Source organism: Balaenoptera acutorostrata, chromosome 2 (assembly GCF_949987535.1).
Source record: "Balaenoptera acutorostrata chromosome 2, mBalAcu1.1, whole genome shotgun sequence".
In the NCBI taxonomy this organism is placed as follows: Eukaryota; Metazoa; Chordata; class Mammalia; order Artiodactyla; family Balaenopteridae; genus Balaenoptera; species Balaenoptera acutorostrata.
The window spans coordinates 95,038,651-95,058,822 of record NC_080065.1 but is presented as its reverse complement, the minus strand read 5'-3'; the positions used below and the strand labels follow the sequence as shown (position 1 = coordinate 95,058,822).

Below are 20,172 nucleotides of genomic sequence, written 5' to 3'. Positions count from 1 at the left end.
TTATTTTTAGTTTTCTGAATTTACTCCTAATTGATAAATTACTCCTGTCCTCAAGGATCTTAAGATACAGAAGAAGAATATTTGGCACAATGTAATGATTTAACAGAAAGATAGGTACACAATTCTGTGTAATTACGGGATTTATGAACAATTCAGCTGCAAGAAAGTAATCTAAAATATTATTATTTTAGACCAGGGAAACTAACTAGTTAAAATCAAGATTATAAAATGTTTATGTGAACATGGAAACATGGAGACTGGTGTGGAAGAACGAATGAGGCTGTTAATATTGATTACACATGTTTGGATTTTCACTTCTTACAATGACCAAGTAATACTTTTGAGGCTTCAAAAATTAAAATAGAGAACATTTTAAACTAAAAGCAATAAATGATAAATATTTCTGTGAGGGGAAACTATATTGATTTATCTATGTTGCTTTTTTGAATAGGGAATTCTATGAATCTGTTTTTAGGACCTTGTATACCTGGATTCTCATCCCTGATCCACTAATAACTAGATGTGGAATCTTGGGGAAGTCATACTCTTTTGACCTTAGTAAAATGAGAATGTTAGTAAGTGAATATTAAAGTTACTTTCAGCACTAAAATTCTGTGAATTTAATCATACATTTGCTTCAGTGACTATCTTGCTGCACCTCTCCAGTCTGATTTCTATGAATTCAGAAGTTGTTACAATGAGTTAGTAATGTAGTTCTTATGTGTCTATTTCTGAGGTGGGGTGACTAACAGGTATAAATGCCACAGAAGAATAAGACAGATAACTCCAAATACCACCCTTCTCCTGTGTCCCCATGAAGGCCTTTCCATATGCATAACCTGGTGTTTCCTAAGGTGCGATACTTGTTTGGTTTCATGTCTGTTCCCCTATAGATTGTGAACCCCTGGGAATGGGGGTGGAGGCAAGAAATGCATCTTCCTGGTGCCAAGCACCGGCCTGAAATACAGCAGGTGATTTTGCTGAAGAGATGAGCGAGTGAAGGAAGATTTGTATAAAAAGACGATGATCCTAAGAGAAAATGACAGCTAATCTTATGACTGGTAACTTGAAGTCTTGTCTCTTTTCTTTGTAATCCAGATTTTAATTAATTTGTGGCATATTCATTAGTCAGAAAAACTTTAGAAGTTCTTGATAATTTTTGCGAGCTTTATTGGCTTTTAGGTTGTTGCCAGATTAATATAGCTGTCAAGAAAAGAAGGGCGAGCTTCATGCTGGCTTGGATCAAATGCTATTGTTCTGTCTCTGGATTGTGAACTGTACTCAGGGTACCTTCAGCCCATTCTGGGAGACTGGGCAAGAGGATGGGAGGACTGTCCCACACCTCATCTCTGGGGGACTCTGGCAGGGAAACCCCACCTAAAGCCGTTGTCCTAGTGAGGCTAGGCCAGTGCCATCCATGAGAACCAGGGGCTACCCTGCTCTCACTGTAGTCTTATACACCATCGGAATTAATGATATACGCTCTCCTCACACACCGTCCTGAGTAAAAGCAAATAAGTAAAGTAACAAAGGGCTCATGGCTTTAATCCCAACCACAATGCTGTTTCCCTGCCCCTTTCCCCGGTGACTGTCTTTCTCTTCCTGAGTGGGTCCAAGAGTAGCTACTACCTAAAAGCAGGTACAGAGCACCCAGTCCTTCCTTCTGAGGGCCCCTCTCCCCCTGCTGTCTTAACAGGGGTGCCCTAAAATCAACATCATTGAACCCCTCATGCAGAGCAACAGGTGGTCTGAGTGTCATTTATATATGCCTTCCTCACGGAGACTTACATCAAATTGTGTTTCAAATAGAGATACTAGGAGTTAAAAAAAATCAGATCACTGAATACAATAAAAGTAAAATATCAGTATTAAAGAACATACCGCAGTACCCTGGGGTTCCACATACTGTCTTCATGAGCACTTGATGTTCCACGATTTTAGAGAGTCCAAAATCAGCTGAGACAGGAAAAAAATTTAATGAAGCGAGTCTTTTCTCAGCTTTTATATGATGACAGATTACTTTTTTGTTATTCAAAATAAAACTTATTTATTTGTTTGTATTTGACGTTGGGGTGGATATAGATAGGGGCCAGTCACCTGGGAGAGTAAATTAAAAAAACTAAATAATAATTCAGGCCTTGCTTTAAATTGGAAAAAAATATCCCATGACTCCCAAATACATGTTATGCTCTTCTCTATAATTACTAGCTTTTAGTAAATAAGCTATTTCTTCTTGAAATAATAGTTGTGACAGATATAGTTTGTCTAATATTAATTCTGAGATTTGAAACTAACTCTAAATGACAGTATAGAATTACTGATATAATTCAGAACTTTTAATCCACTGGAAGAAATCAAAATAAAAAATTAGACTTTTGTAAATGTCAGTAAAATGAACAGAAATATCAAAGGTTTATTCTGCTTCAAAATAAATACTTTTGTTCTCTAGTATATTTGACAGATAAGAATTTACTCTTGTATGAGGAACATATAACTTTGTGCAAAAATTCTTATTTATTTCTCAGAATGGTACCTAGATAAAACATTAACGAAAGTTGCTACCATTATGGTCTATTTGCTGGGCTACATCCTTCTCACCCAGGAAACATAAGGAAACAGTTCAAGGCCATTCTTCAAGAGAGGCAGGTACAGAACTGATGCCATTTTAGACTTCAAAGATAAACCCACATTTCCATGGAGGTGCTGATCCTTATCAGAAAAAGCAGCAGGAAGTCCTTCAGAAAGAAAAGCTCTCCTGTCTAAATTAGTATCTATCCATCCATTTAAAGAAATTTCTTGAAGGATAAAATCTTTGAAAGTGATGTTAAAGGAAATGGAAGCCTCCCTGCTACCCACTGCCTTTCAGGAGTGATTATGAGAACAAGCTGGCTGCCCAGCATGACTTCAGTATTTTTTCTTTAGGTTCTTGCATTCATAAAGCACATTATGTTGTCTGAGCTCTTCCATGATATGTACAACTTAATTTTCAAAAGTGTTAACATTTATAAATGCAGTGAACTCATCAGATTAGCATTATAAAGGACAGTGCCAAAAGAGCAATGCCCTTTAGAGGATTTAGAACAGATTCTACTAAGGAGATTTCATCTAAAATAAATTTTATAATTATTTTTGCAAACAAAGATTTGCCCTGTAAGGGACATGGAAAGTAAAATTTAATATACGTTTTTCTAAAATGATGATTTAATGATCTCTTTGGGTAGATCAGAACTTCCCAAATCGTCTTTGTAGTTCTTCAAAGTGCTTATTGGGGGAAAAGAACCAAACCAAGGTTTCCAGAGTCAAATAAGGTTTGGAAAAAGCCTCACAGACACTAATTTAGATGTCAGTCTACACATTAGTATTTTTAACTTTCTCAAAAGTCCTGCAGAAATAAAAATCTTGTTTAACTGTAAGTTGGCATTTCCTAACTTACTTGACCAAACTTAGCACCACCACAAACCATTCCCCCCACCAAAGGGAGGGGGGAATGGTTCACTCAACTGAGGACCAGTGTTCCGTGGAGTGTACTTTGGGAAATACAGATCTCAATTTATCTCTGTTCATATAAACAAATGATTCAGGGCCCAAATTCACTGATATGTACTAAGCACTTTGTGTCAAAGTTCTTCATTATCTAAAATTAAGCTCCAACTAACTTGTGCAATAAGAAGTGTCATATAATCTGTGATTTTCTACTATATAAACTTATCTACAAAATACGAGGTCACCTCCTGAAGTCCCTGTCATTTCCAAGAGCTGTGATTCCTTTGTGTGTCCAGCAATGAAGCACCACCTTCCAAGCACTAATTCAGGTAAATATTCCAGGAAAGAGCACAGATTTCCAAAACAATGCATTATTCCTTTACAGACACCAATATTTGAGGAAATTGAATGGAGGCAAAACTGGACAGAGCAATATTTACAAATTCCATGGAATAAATTTCTTCTGCTTTGGGAAAAGGGATCATAAGACATCAGGAAACATACCAATTTTGAGTGGTGCATCTGGGGCTGGAGTTGCATAGAGAAGATTCTCTGGTTTGAGATCACGATGAACAATCCCATTTTCATGTAGGTACTAAACAGGGAAAATAATTAAGTAACATTCATATAATTATATTTATGGTTCCAACATTTAATCTTTCCAGAATTATAATAATTTTTACTAAGTTATGTGATTCAACAACACACATACTGTGATTTAAAAATAAACACCATAAGGGAAAATATGTTTTAAACTATATGTCATTTGAGAATAGCTTATACATATTTTCCTAAAAGTGAAATGCGATTTAAATTGTATAGAACCAATTGCCAGAAATAAAATATTTACTTCTCAGAGAATATTGGTTGCAGTTCTCATATGCATATTACCATATCAGCTCAAATTGGCTAATTATTATTATAATAAAGTCAAGGTGCTCTGTGTTGAAATTTGTCTGATTTATTATCTGAAAAGCATAATTGTATGTGTCATCTTAGAAGTTCACAACCATAGCAAAGACTTCATAATTATCGTTCGAACAGACATTTAGATGTGAGTAATTATTATAGAGAACTACCCTTAATATGAAAAATATTGTTTAATGACAATGAATGCTCTCATAGACTCTTCTGAGGATTAGTATATCCAGCTATCAATATAGAGTATTATACTTGAGATATCTTAAAAATTACCTCTAACAACTCCATTCATTTTATTACATTTTAAATTATTTTATAAATCATGTGTAATTAAACAAGTAACATACTCTCATTGTGAATGTTAAAGTTCTACCTGACCCTGCTTCTCTTCCAGGGGAAGCCTCAGGTCCTCTCCAAAAGCAATCATTCATCAGTTTGAAATGGTGTGAACTTTTTTCTATGCATTTACAAATATGAGTATATGTATACAAAGAAATATCCCTGATTTTTCCATTTTCTTACATCAATGTATCATTAATAAAATTTTTACACTGCTCTTTTTTTCACTTAACATGTCTTTGAAGTCTTTCCCACATGTCATCACAGCTTATTTTATTTAATCCTTGCATCCATTTTTTGTTTGATGTCCATCACTTTTTATTTTGCTATTCCCATTTTGATGGACATTCAAGTTTTTAAAAATTACAAATAATGCATTAATAAACCTTCAGTACTTGGATATTTGAGTATTTTTGCTGGTGTTTCTCTAGGACAGATACCTGGAAGCAGGTCTGGTGGGGTCAAAAGGTATATAGACTTTTAATTTTAATATATACTGCAAAATCACTTTCCTAAAAGACTCCATCAGTATTTACTCACATAAACATTGTAAGTGTATATGTTTTCCTAATATCTTCACCAAATTTATATTTTTAACTTTTGCTGAGCTGGAGTATAAAAATTATACCTTAAGTTTTGTTTGTCTTTCTCTGTTTACTGGTATAGTCTAGCTTCTTTTCATACCTTTATTGGTTTTCCTTTTCATAAATTGCCCATTCAAATCCTTTGCCTATCTTTCTGTTGGGTTAAGAGAAAAATTTGCCAGGGTGCTGTAGTTTTTCTCCTTTCCAATCTCATAGGGGAAGGGAGGAAGTTCTTCTTTCTTTCTACTCAAGCCAAGTAAGAGGGGATAAACAGCTTCAAGGTCACTTGACATGTGTCACTTAGTGATTTGGGGAAACAGGGACTGATACCTGGCTCACTCGTGAAAAACTGGAAAATGGTTGGAGCAGGTGATTGAGGAGAGAGGGTCTCAGTGAGATTCAGCTGCCCTCAAATAAAAGCTGGACAAAGAAGCACATTTCTCATGGGCCTAGTGTGGACTGTGCAGAAGGGAATCAGACACTAGTCTCCCAGAAGAGGTCCCTTTGCTGGAGTGTTTCCTGCTGGGATGATGCCACCTCATCTCAGCATCACAGAAAGCAGAACATGAGGGAGGTGACAGTAGGCAGCTGAAGGGCCACTCAGATCACCTGGAGTGAGAGAACTGTCCTGCAATGAGTCTCTGTAGAGCTACCAATGGTGTCCCATAGGGAAAGAACAACAGGCATTTGTAACCTGCCACACCCAGAGATCACTGGTGCCAGCCCAGAACTGTGCCAGTCTGGTAAGGCCAAGTCTTAACCCTCCATCTCCTAACCCACTCTTCATCATCGCCTTCACATCCCCACCCTGGAAGGACCACAATCAGCATCTAGCTGGTTGAAAAAGAGCAAGAAAAAAAGAAGAAACTAACAAGAATTCCTACCCCCTATGTTTATAAATTACAGATCCCAATGCGGGGAAGGGAAGAAGTTTAAAACTGGGTGAGTCTTAAATTTTGGTCTTTTCATGAAAAGATGCTCAACATCGCTAATTATTAGAGAAATGCAAATCAAAACTACAATGAGGTACCACCTCACACCAGTCAGAATGGCCATCATTAAAAAGTCTACAAATAACAAATGCTGGAGAGAGTGTGGAGAGAAGGGAACCCTCCTACACTGTTGGTGGGAATGTTAAATTGGTACAGCCACTATGGAAAACAGTATGAAGGTTCCTCAAAAAACTAAAAATAGAATTACCACATGATCCGCAATCTATTCCTGGGCATATATCTGGACAAAACTATAATTCAAAAAGATACATGTACCCCTATGTTCATAGCAGCACTATTCACAATAGTCAAGGCATGGAAACAACCTAAAGGTCCATCGACAGAGGAATGGATAAAGAAGATGCGGTACATATATACAATGGAATACTACTCAGTCATAAAAAAGAACGAAATAATGCCATTTGCAGCAACATGGATGCAACTAGAGATTATCATACTAAGTGAAGTCAGTCAGAAAGAAAAAGACAAATAACATATGATGTCACTTATATGTGGAATCTAAAATATGACACAAGTGAACTTATCTATGAAACAGGAACAGACTCACAGACATAGAGAACAGACTTGTAGTTGCCAAGGCAGGGGTCGGGGAGGGATGGACTGGGAGTTTGGGGTTAGCAAATGCAAACTATTACATATAGAACGGATAAACAACAAGGTCCTACTGTATAGCACAGGGAACTATATTCAATATCCTGAGATAAACAATAATGGAAAAGAATATAAAAAAGAATGTATATATATATGTATAACTGAATCACTTTGCTGGACAGCAGAAACACAACATTGTAAATCAACTATACTTCAATAAAAAAAGTAAAAAATAAAATTTTGGTCTTTTCCTTACCCAAGAGGGACTAGAAAAACTATGGGCATGGCCTGAAATTTTATTCATTGAGAAGAATGGATTCACAGGGTTAATGTGTCAGGACAACAGTGAGAAAAACATAAAGTTGCTTTTGTTCATGTCTTACCAGGTCTAGCTCACTCTTTATACTAGATCATTATCAGGTAGATAATAATACCATTCATGTCCTAAGCACTTACTATATTCCAAGCACTATTATAAACACCTTAGATCTCTTAGTTTATTTCATCTTAGCAGCAGCTCTGTGATGTAAATCATATAATTCTTGTTCTGGAAGTGAGAAAATTGAGGCATAAAGAGGCTAAGAGGGCTTCCCTGGTGGCGCAGCGGTTGAGAATCTGCCTGCCAATGCAGGGGACACGGGTTCGAGCCCTGGTCTGGGAAGATCCCACATGCCGCGGAGCAACTAGGCCCGTGAGCCACAACTACTGAGCCTGCGCGTCTGGAGCCTGTGCTCCGCAACAAGAGAGGCCGCGATAGTGAGAGGCCCGCGCACCGCGATGAAGAGTGGCCCCCGCTTGCCACAACTAGAGAAAGCCCTCGCACAGAAACGAAGACCCAACACAGCCAAAAATAAATAAATTAAAAAAAAAAATGTTCTAAAGAGGCTAAGAGATCTGTACAATGTCACAACTAGAGATTGTGGTGTCAAGATTCAGACCTGGGCATCTGGCAGCAGAGTCCATACCTTTGCCCATGACATGATTCCCAAGCAGGTGCTCAAGAAATACTTATTTCTTGATTTTGTAGGGTGGGGATGAGAGGAAAATAAAAATGAAGAAGAGGGTAGAATAATGGAAGAGAGGGAAGGTAATAAGAGACTGGGAGGAGATATGAGAGAATGATAGAGGACCACACTCAGCCTCGAATGATACCCTGGAAAAAACCACCATATCGCTAAGGAGGAAGATACTATATCTCGTATATGCAGCATTTGAAAGGCAAAGATGTATCTCATATAATAGCTTTGGAGCATACCTAAGAATTGCATAGTTTGGGATCAATAGAAAATATTAATTTTCCTCCCTAATCTAACCCAATTTGGAAGCTCCACTGCTTTGGGAAGAAAATGACACTGAAAATAGCAACATAATAACAACAACAAATGAGATGAACTGACAAGTGTTGTTTTAGCAAGTACTAATTATGTAAAGATTCTCATTAAATGTTGTTCTGGCTTTCTTAAACAGAAATGGTGGTCATGTGTTCTAAGTCCAAATTTAAAAAAAGCAAGGCAAAACAAACAAAAACAAAACACCATTTGGCACTCCACAAAGGAGAACTAGACCAGATAACAGAGGAAAAGTTTTAGAGAAAATAATAGATTATTAAAAGTCATAATATAGTCATGTACACATATGGGAGGAGGCATTTAAGTGTATTTTATTGACAAAATGGCAATTTTACTTTTGCTTAGACCCACTGATTGCCTTTCATCAATAGTTAGTATTTTTGACTTTTACATTATCTCAAGTCAGGAAGCCAGGAAGAAGGAAAACATGGAGTATATGATCTTTTGTCTTCCCCAAGCAGATACAATCATTAGAAGCAGCAACACTTCCAGAGCACCAGTTCTCAAACTTTTTGGTCTCAGGACTTCTAGAAAGTTAAAAAATATATATTAAGAACCTCAAAGAGCTCTTGTTATGTGAGTTATGCCTAACATTTAGTTACTGTGTAAGTAGTTAAAACTGAGAAATTTAAAAATCACTTATTAATTTATTTAAAAATAAAATAATAAACTCATGACGTTAACATATACATTTTAAAACATAAATAACTATTTTCTAAGACAAAAAATTAGAGAGTACTATGCCATTGTTTTAAAGTTTTACAAATTTCTTTAATGTCTGGTTTAATGTAAAACAGCTGGATTCTCATATCTGCTGCATTCTCTACTGTAAAATCACATATCATGTAGACTCTAGAAAATTCCACGGTATTTTGATAAGTAAGGAGAAATGCTTTCATATTATGATGAAATAGTTTTGACCTCACAGACCCTGAAAGGGGTCTCAGGGACCCTCCAGGAATCCCTAGAATATACTTTGAAAACTTGTCTTACAGCATCTGAAGACATAAAAAGAGTAGTTTTTAAGAGCTGAATAATAGGCACACTTCCCCTTATTTTCAAAATAGGTTTTAAATAAAATACATACTTCTAATCTCATCAAATGTTAATCTTATTTTGACACATCGAGATCACTGCCCATGGAGAAGTGAAGAAGAAAATGATATGAAGGGGAAAAATGCTCCTCAAAATTGTGTACTCATAGGAAAATGTGTAAAGACATTTTATATCATATGAATGATATAGAACTGATTAAGGAATATCTAATCACAGAGAAATAGACCTTATCAAAGTATTGTCATTTTAGCTACAGATTATTTAAATCATGGGGATTCAACATAAGTAGACAAAAGGATTAGAAAAACTAAGAAATGAGATTATTGGATATTCTAGAATAAACCAAGTGTTAAAAGTAATCATAATTAAAGTAATTTGAGGACAAGCAAGGAAACAGGTTGAAAACCTAAACAACAGTTTGGGAAAAGATCTATAAAATCTATATGAATCCAACAATTTAATAGGGAGAAATAATAAATCTGACAACAATTGTAGCAGCTAATTACTAAAGGTTATCTTGACTAATGGTAACCTTTAATAAAGAAATTGGAAGAGCAAACAACCAGGTGTGTATGAATTTAATTAAAACTTTGTGGAATAAAAAGAAGGAGAAGGAGTAAGAAAAGAAAGCGTCAGAGGCAGAGAAGCACACCTAATTTACTGGCTCAATTTTTGCAAAATGCGTTCTCCTTTTTAGGAAAAAAAGCATTAAATGACAAGTGTAATTCTATCTGGAGACTAATCAAGATAGGAAAAAAATACTTTTTAAGGATTTTATAATAATAAATTTAACGTTTTGGTGCCAAAGGCATATCTTTGCCGAGTTCTGTTTCAATATTATGCTCTTGGTTTTGATCAAGGGTTAATATAAGAAATAAAGCATAATAAGGTTTTGAGGTATTGTTTTTGAAATGGTTATTAAGGAAAAACATTATGAGAGCTGCTTTGGGGCAATTTACCCCAAGTATACCATTTATTACCTGTGCAACCTTAAACAATTTGTCCACCCTCTAAATCTCAGTTTTCTCATCTGCAAGGTCCACTTTGCAGGCTGTAGTGAGAATTGGAGATGGGGCATGGAAGCCCTTAGCATGTAGTAGATATTCTACTTTATAAACAGTAGTTATTAGGACTCTACCATTGTTGTTTTACTTCTCTTACAAAATAAATTACATTTAGAAATCCTTTGAGATTTGGAAAACTTACTCTTTTCTGAAGTATCAAAGGATACTTTGATCAGAAAATACTTGCTTTTTATTTCATCACATTTTCTTCTTCTGTCTTGGCTGCCAAAAAACTCAGTGAAAAAGAGGTTTCAATTACAATAACTAGCCTAATTTGGATTATTTACTTCTCCCTCTCCCTGCTTTTTTTAAAAATTCTTTTTTCCACTTTAATAGCTTTATTTTGTATGCATTTTTCATTTAATTTGCCACAACTTCTCTTCCCAAGAAGATGCAATATAAAGTACAGAGAGATAGGATGTGTTATATATTAGTCTTCTTCACCTTTGAAACAGGTCTAAGTAAAACAAGGACTGAAATTGCTATGTATGTGTTCATAGTTTATGGTAAGAATGTTTAGAAGTTATAAAAGGAAGAAAGTTTGTGGCAATTAGGATTTGAAACATTCTTACTATGTTTTTCCCAATTGTAAAACAAAGAATTTCTGTGATATACAGTATCTGTCATTGATAAAGAGCTGCATTTCAAAGCCTGTTGTTTTGCTTGTGCTCCATTCTCCTGGATCTTTGGTGGTTCTTCAAGAACTATCCCTGGATGCAGCTTTGGATCCTATCCCATGGCCCCTCCCTACTCAGAGGCATTGCCCCATCAGTACTGCCTTTTTTCCCACCTCTCTCCTGCTATTCCCTCTTTCATCATAGAAATATCACCAGACTAAGCCAGCCCTCCTCATCCTCAGGACTCAACTATAATGTCAATCTTCAGGGAGGCTGTACCTGCCCTTCCAAATTAACATGTTCTCTTATGTACACACTCATATATACTCTCATTGATGCTTCCTATTTTTCTTTATAGCATATTTGTTTCTTTGCAAGCTTTATGTTAAGGATGTCTCCCTCACTTGACTGAAAACTCCATGAAGACAAGGAAATTTTTACCTGGTTCCTCAGATACCGAGTTTCCTCTACAATGCCTTCACTAAACATGCACTCAATAAATACTTTTGAATGATCAATAAATAAATTTTCCTATAGACATGTATGTTATTCTACTTTTTAGTCACAAACTTGTAGTTACATATTCAAGAATGATGGTAATCTGCACCTTTTATTCATTTGCCATTATTAATGTCAGAAGTTTAAATTCTTGTGCTTACACTGTAGTGATTCCACAGCAACATTGCTTCGATACATTTAGCTGAAGTAAGGCTCAGCATTTATGTGTTTGTGAAACATATACCATACTTACTGGATAATAATACTTAAGTCACCTCAGAGGTGCTCACTGAGTATCAGTTAGATAGATGAGATTTGCAGCATCACTTTGAGAAAAGCCAAAATCCAATAATAATATTTTAACTGTAAGAGCATGCAAAAAGGGGCTTCCCTGGTGGCACAGTGGTTAAGAATCCGCCTGCCAATGCAGGGGACACGGGTTTGAGCCCTGGTCTGAGAAGATCCCACATACTGCGGAGCAACGAAGCCTGTGCGCCACAACTACTGAGCCTGCGCTCTAGAGTCCGCGAGCCACAACTACTGAAGCCCACGCACCTAGAGGCCGTGCTCCCCAACAAGGGAAGCCACCGCAATGAGAAGCCTGTGCACTGCAACCAAGAGTACCCCCCGCTCCATGCCACTAAAGAAAGCCCACGAGCAGCAACGAAGACCCAACGCAACGCAGCCAAAAAAAAAAAAAAATATCAGGCAAAAGGGTTTCATCTACAAAATGACATTTTGAATAATTACATTATTTTTTTTCTTCTGTAGTAGCATTAAGTTGATAGTTATGGCTGAATTAATTTCTTCACATCCTTTGAAGTTGATCTGAATATTCAATACAACATAAGCCTCAGGGGAGTTTGGGGAAAGACACTTGAAAATTCACCTGTTAGTTTTCTCTTCAGTTTCCTTCATGTCTAAAACATTCATAAATTGTACGGGGCATTGTAATAAAATGGAAGTGAGTTGTCCAGCCATAATAACTCAATAGCGAAGAGTGACCAAGCCAAAAGGCCTCCGTTTGTAAATGAAAGAGCCGCACTGGACACCAGTAGTGAGCCTGAAGAGGACTGGGCCCGCTGCTGTCCCTGCAGTAAGGTTCCTACAATGGCACCATTATTTAGATTATGGGTGTGGCCTGAAGTGTCTGGATAAAGCAAAGCTTTGCTGGAAAATGCTTGCTGGAGTGGCAATGTCATGGGGAAAGAGAGTAGGATGCTTTTACAGAGAGGATAATTATGAATGTCACTGGATAGGGAAACCTGTGGTGTCAGTTTAGAGTAGTTGATAGGTGAAGAGGTCAGGAAGAACAGTCAGACTCTAATTCTTGTTTCTGATTTTGGTACAAGTCTCCTGGTGTACAAAGTCAGAGTGGGGAAACATGGGTGCTTCAAGCAGGTTGGAAATTCATTTTTCTACTTATATATGTGTATGTCATAAAAGTCTATTAAGTACATATTTCTAAGAATGGTCTATTTAGTATTGGTGGAAATATCATTTTACCTATACTATTTTCCTTAGATTCAATGCATGGGTACAAAGGGACTAACAGGTGGAGCACAGAGGGTTTAGGGCAGTGAAGATCCTCTGTATGGTGCTATAATAATGGATATGTGCCATTATACATTTGCCCAAATCCATAGAATGTACAACACTGAGAGTGAACTGCAATGTAAACTATGGACTTTGAGCGATTATGATGTGTCAATTTAGGTTCGGCAGTTGTAACAAATGTATGATTCTGGTGGGGGATGTTGATAACGGGGAGGCTGTGCATCTGTGGGGGTAGGGAGCATATGGGAACTCTGTACTTTCACCTCAGTTTTGCTGTGAACCTAAACCTGCTCTAGAAAATAAAATCTTTTTTAAAAAAGTTATTTCAAGTTTTGTTGATTCTTTTAGATTTTCTAAATAGACAATCATGTCATCTATGAACAGAGACGGTTTTTTCCTTGCTTTCCAACCTACATATGTTTTATTTCCACTTCTTGTCTTATTGCATTAGCTAGAACTTTCAGTACAATGCTGAAAAGGAGTGCTGAGATGGGACATCTTTGACTTGTCCCTAATCTTAGAGGGAAAGCTTTGAGTTTCTCACCATTAAGTATGATGTTATCTGTGAGTTTTCTGTAGATATTCTTTATCAAGTTGAAGAACTTCCCTTCTATTCCTAGTTTCCTGGGAGTTTTTATCATGAATGGGTATTGGATTTTGTCAAATTATTTTTCTGCACCTGTTAATATGATTTAGCCTGTTGATGTAATGGAGTACATTAATTGATTTTCAAATGTTGAATCAGCCTTGCATACCTGGAATAAATCCCACTTTTTCTTGGTGTATAATTCTTTTTATACATTGTTAGATTTAATTTGCTAATATTTTGTTGAGGATTTTTGCATCTACATTCATAAGAGGCATTGGTCTGCAGTTTTCTTTTCTTGTAGTGTCTTTGTCTGGTTTTGGTGTTAGGGTAATGTGGGCCTCATAGAATGAGTTAGGAAGTATTTCCTTTGAGTCTATCCTCTGAAAGATATTGTAGAGAATTGGTAAAAATTTCTTCCTTAAATGTTAGGTGGAATTTACCAGTGAGCCCAAATGGGCCTGGTGCTTTCTCTTTTGGAAGATTACTAATTATTTATCCAATTTCTTTAATAGATATGGGCCCATTCAGATTGTTTACTTCTTCTTGCTTGAGTTTTGGCAAATTGTGTCTTTCAAGGAATTGGTCCTTTTCATCTAGGTTATCAACTTTGCTGGCATAGTATTTTTTAGTATCCTTTTAATGTTGATGGCTCTGTAGTGATGTCCCCACTTTCATTTCTGATATTAGTAATTTGTGTCCCCAGTCTCTTATTATTTTTTTTTTAGTTATCCTGGCTAGAGGCTATTGATTTTATTACTCTTTTCAAAGAACCAGTTTTTGGTTTCATTGATTTTTTTTTTCTACTGATTTTCTGTTTTCAATTTCATTGATTTCTGCTCTAATTCTTATTTCTTTTCTTCTTTTTTTTTTTTTTTTTTTTATAGCTACTTTATTTATTTATTTCTTTATTTTTGGCTGTGTTGGGTCTTCGGTTCGTGCGAGGGCTTTCTCTAGTTACGGCAAGTGGGGGCCACTCTTCATCGCGGTGCAGGGACCGCTCTTCATCGCGGTGCGCGGGCCTCTCACTATCGCGGCCCCTCCCGTTGCGGGGCACAGGCTCCAGATGCGCAGGCTCAGTAGTTGTGGCTCACGGGCCCAGCTGCTCCGTGGCATGTGGGATCTTCCCAGACCAGGGCTCGAACCCGTGTCCCCTGCACTAGCAGGCAGATTCTCAACCACTGCGCCACCAGGGAAGTCCCTTTTCTTCTTTTTACTCTAAATTAGAATACATAATAGTAATTTGTTATGGATTTTCAAGTACTTCATATATGAATATAAGATATTTTTTGGTAATTTCAGTAATTCAGGGTTTACAAATACAAAAAGTTTTATCATTCCATTAAACACCACATTCTTTAAATTGCTGGTATTGTCAATTCAGGTTAAATGACATTGTATTTATTTAATGTTTTTCATTGTTAAATGACATTTCTTTAGAATTCACATGATGAGGCTCAGTGTTAAAATTCCTGAAGTGATATTAAGGTAGAAATCTAATATCAAAACCAAAATCAAATCAATGCATATCCAGAACTTTTTTTTTCAGATTCCATATATATGTGTTAGCATATGGTATTTGTTTTTCTCTTTCTGACTTACTTCACTCTGTATGACAGACTCTAGGTCCATCCACCTCACTACAAATAACTCAATTTCGTTTCTTTTTATGGCTGAGTAATATTCCATTGTATATATGTGCCACATCTTCTTTATCCAGTCATCTGTCGATGGACACTTAGGGTTGCTTCCATATCCTGGCTATTGTAAATAGAGCTGCAATGAACATTGTGGTACATGACTCTTTTTGAATTATGGTTTTCTCAGGGTATATAAATACACTGCATCTCAAAACCAAAATCAAATCAATGCATCTCAATTTCCATTCCATGAAAATCCCATGTGAATATAAACGTGGTTCCTGGTACTCATGGAGAATAAGATTTTAATCATATGAAAATATAATAAGTTATTTAATAAACTCTACAATGCAAAAAGAAGCGTATTTGTACTGTGTTGGTTATATTGTCATAACAAACCATGCTAATTACTTTTAGCCTACCCATCATTCCTGATATTTAAGAAAAGTTGGATGAATGAATGAAGAAAGTTCTGAATTCAGCCAAGCTGAGCTCTCTTAGTCTATCTATTGTTTGACTTAACTTTGAGGAAAACAAGGATTGATTCTACAAAATGTCAAAGGAGGAGCAGGTAGATGCTTTCATTTTGAAAACATAGGGAGCTGCTATTTGAGAGTCAGCCTCATCATCAGCATGCCTGGTAAGACCAGTCTGAATAATCAGCCCATGAGTGCTGCACTAGTATTTATGACCCCCTAAAACTTGTGTAAAAGGGCAACTACTTGTGAAGAAATACAATAATTAAATAGACATTGAATTTGGCTATGAAGAATTTAAGTCTCCTCCCCAATTTCTTACTATTGACTCACATCAAGGGATGTTCAACTTTTGACACTACCATCACTCTGGATATAGACAAACTGACAGAGCTGATTGCACGTGGAAGAGTTACATCTGTGGAGTTATCATTATTCCCACCTACTCTTGTCCAAAAAAGAATGAAATATGCATTTGCACATATTCCTAATGTATTTGAGACAGACTTAATTTTTAAATTATAACACGTAAAGTGATTCTCTCTCATTATCTCAAATAAGCAGTTTTCAAGAACTGAATCCAAGAGTAAGAAAGCAAAGGCAAACATAAACAGGCACACCTGCTGCAATGCACCTGTGTCTTTTAAAAAGGTGTGACTTTTTCCCTACTATGTGATCTTTAAAATAGACGTATCTCACTTGTCACATTTCAGTGTTAGCCCTTGAACTCCTTCCGTGCTTAGGCCTCTCTGTCTGCTCATCTGTGTCTCTGGCTTTGGGTCCAACATCGTCTATAACGTAATATGGTAGAAGAAGGCAGATGGCAGAGGGATTAAGAGCATAAACTCTGAAGTCAAGTTTTATTTTGTGTTCTAATCTTGATTCTGCCACAAACCAGCTATGTGATCTTAAAAAAGTTACCTAACCTTTCTGAATCTCAGTTTCCTTATCTGTGAAATTAATGTAAAGAGACTGATAGCCTTTGAAGATTAAGTGAAATAATTTACATAAAGCTTTTAGCAAAAGCTTGGTCCACAATAAGTGCTTGATAACACATGGTAGTGATGGCTGGCACTATTACTATTGAGATAGTTATTATTAGGTCTTAGTCACATGTGTTTAACTGTATATTCCTCTCAAGAGGAATCACTACCATATTACGTTATAGACGATGTTGGACCCAAAGCCAGAGACACAGATGAGCAGACAGAGAGGCCTAAGCACAGTTTTCTAGCAGAGTAGAGCATAAGCATTTCTGGAATTCTGCAGGATCCAGAGCTATTAAGACTTGAGTGTGGCTAAGCTTCTGTAACAATAATTTCACAGGCAAAAGTCAGGATGGTAATTTAAAAGTTAGATACTGGGGTTCTAGATAGGTTCCAACATTCAAGGGAACATTTCAAAGAATAAATCACACAGATAGTCAGAACCTATGGCACATTCAACGTATTATTCATAGAAATCTAAGTGTTTTAAGGTTAAATTTAGAGAAGTAGAATCCAAGAGTAGAATGCAAAGTGTATGTGTGAGAAATTAAGTTTTTCAACATGAATTTTCCTCTATATCTATCATCATGTGAGGTTCTACAAAATTAGATATCTTTTCCAAAACACAGAGAAATATGCTATGTATATTTATTGAGATTTTAAAAGACATTATATTCCATGAAATCTGCTCTTCTGCAGAGTTGGGTTAGCACTATCATTTTTGAAAGTAATGTGATTTAAGTGTCTTGAATTATTAAATGTGTTCGAAGTCCTATTATCTTTTAAAAATCAGATGATCTTGAAGTTATTTTTGTTTTACAATAAGTGCTACTGGCAAAGTTGCTTTTCATAAGAGTTTTGTGGGCAAATAAATATCTATGAATCAATAAATTAATCAATAAGAAAAAAATAAAAAGTAAAAATGAAGGATATAAGGCCAGTTCTAAAATATTCCCAGCACTCAAAATGCTGGTATCCTAAACAAGTTTTTGTAAATAATTGGATTCAAGTCAATGAATATGTATTGTACCTGTCTGTGCCATGAATATAAAGGCATATATGGGGTGTGAGGAAAGGTGGTAAAGGGCAGAGGAAAAGGATGACAGACATAGGTAAATAAGTCATTATTCCTGCCTATTTCAGGAGACAGGACCATGTACAACTAACCATAATACAGTGTGGTTAGTGCTGTATTACAGTGGTAGAAAATGCCATGAGAGTGCAGGGAAGAAAGTAGATTTGTTAAAATTCTAAATTTATATCTCTCAGGAAGAGAAAAGCACAGAAAATTATCAAAAGCCTACAAGACTGCTTAACTTAATGGACTTCTGTACAGATTAAAACTTAAAAGACCCAGAATCCCAAAGGCCAATAAGGAAGACTTGCACAGATGCCTGGCAATGTGGTCAAGCCTAGACTGGGAGTTTTAACAGCTTTGGTTCCACTGTTTGAACAACCTTGCAAAGCTTGTTTGTGCACAATTGTAAAATAGGGGAAATGCTATTGCTGCCCTCCGAATAGGAAAAGAGCTGTGAAAACTGACACGCACCTGCTTAAGTAACTGAACTTCAAGGATAAACAAGGGATTCATAGACCTCTAAGCAGAAAAAAGCAGATCATCTCTAAGAAGAGAAATATCAAGTTGATGTCAGATTTCTGTAAGACAGCTTTCAGTGCCAGGACATTACAGAGGAATGGGTACAGACTGCTGAGGTTAGGACCAAGTGTCCCACAAATGTTACAAAATGTTCTGCAAATTTAAAGTGACCATAAAAGTCATGAAAGAACTTGGGGAATATATTGTTGCTATACCCTTCTGGGAACAGAAAAAACAAACCCAAAGCAAAACAAATAAACAAAAACCCCTCAGCTACTTGAATAAATCCAGCCAATTAAGAAATAAAGAGAAAAAACTGTGGTAAAGGGCTGGTAATGGGCATCAAGTCCATTTAAAGGTAGAACCCAAACAAGTAAGATGCAGATTATAAATGATGTAAACCTTACCAGTATAAAACAGAGATATGACAAGAGAGAATTTGAAGGTAGAGGTCAATGGAAGGAAGTGAATGTATATTAATTTCCTTATTTTTCTCAATGGAGAGAAAATATATAGTGCCTAAGTTTAATAAAATATAAAATAGAGGTTGAAGGATATTGTTTAAAGTTATAAAAGGTATCACCAGAGAACTAAAAATATAAATGCACACACAAGTTCACTAAAATAACAAACAATAATAATATTTCCATGTAAAGAGTTATCAAACAAACAAATGTGGATTAAACTAACAAAGACATATCAATAGTAAGTGTGGGTTAAAGAGCTAAGAAAACTAAGAAAAGGACAAGAACAAAACAAAATGACCACAAAAGTATTTTAAGAGTAATTACATGAGATTTTAAGTATATATAGAGAGAGAGAAAGAAAGAGAGGGAGAGAAAACATGATAGGACTTCCTAAGAAAGATATAAAAAATATAAAGTCTTAGAACTGATGAAAAAAAACCTTACAAATTTGATCCCCTATGATAAAATTATGCAAGACAACATAAATAAAGCAAAACTAGGAGAAAATATTTACTCTACTATCCATCTGTCTATATGATATGGATTACACATAAAGATATATATAAGATTATACATATATGATCAAGATTAATATTTGAATATATAGAGAGCTCTTACATACCAACAGAAAAACACATAAAAACACATAAAAATCACTGAAAAACAGAGCAAAGAATAGAAAAAAGAATATAATGATCAGGACTGGTCAGATGCACACATGCTGTTAAAGAGGAAGATTCAAACTATTAGCAATATTGCAGATTGGTAAAGCCTTGAAATTTAGCCACATCCATAAAAGAATGTAAAATGAATATAATATTTGTCTAATAGAAGCCACTTCTTGGAATGTATCTTAAGGAAATATTTTCACCTGTGCATAATATGCCTCAAGGATATTTATTACTATATTATGTATAATTTTTAAAATTTGAAAAAAGTTTAATAACCATGTAGGAACTGGATAAATAAATTACAGAGCTCACAGTATGAAAAACCACATAGCAACTAAAAGAATGAAAAAGATCCATATGTATTAAAATATTGTAGACAGAATTATGGTCCCAAAGAAGACTGCATTCTCCAACTCTGGGACTGTGAACATGCCATGTAACATGGCAAAGAGACTTTGCATATGTAGTTAGGATTATGAATCACTGTTGCCTTAAAATACAGAGATTATCCTGGATTATCCAGATGGGCCCAATGTAACTGTATGAGCCTTTAAAAGCAGAAGAGGAAGGCAGAAGAGTCAGTGAAATAGATTCAAAGCATCAGAAGGATTTGATGTGCTATTGCAGGTGAGAAGATGGAGAAGGCCAAGTATCAAGGCAACTACAAGGGACTGAAT

General features: G+C 35.9%; 1 protein-coding gene across 6 annotated transcripts in view; it reads right to left on the bottom strand.

The window, feature by feature from the left end:
- Positions 1-20,172, bottom strand: part of CAMK4 (calcium/calmodulin dependent protein kinase IV) — a 254,678-nt gene that overhangs the window by 61,749 nt on the left and 172,757 nt on the right. For all 6 annotated transcript variants that reach the window (XR_009007091.1, XR_009007092.1, XR_009007090.1 and 3 more), the window contains 2 exons: positions 3,988-4,078; positions 1,882-1,956 (listed from right to left, as the gene is read on the bottom strand). Coding sequence is in view for 2 of the 6 variants with exons in the window: in XM_007192092.2 (XP_007192154.2) it covers positions 1,882-1,956; positions 3,988-4,078 (166 nt within the window). In the remaining 4 variants the exon portion in view is untranslated. The remainder of the gene's footprint in view (positions 1-1,881; positions 1,957-3,987; positions 4,079-20,172) is intronic.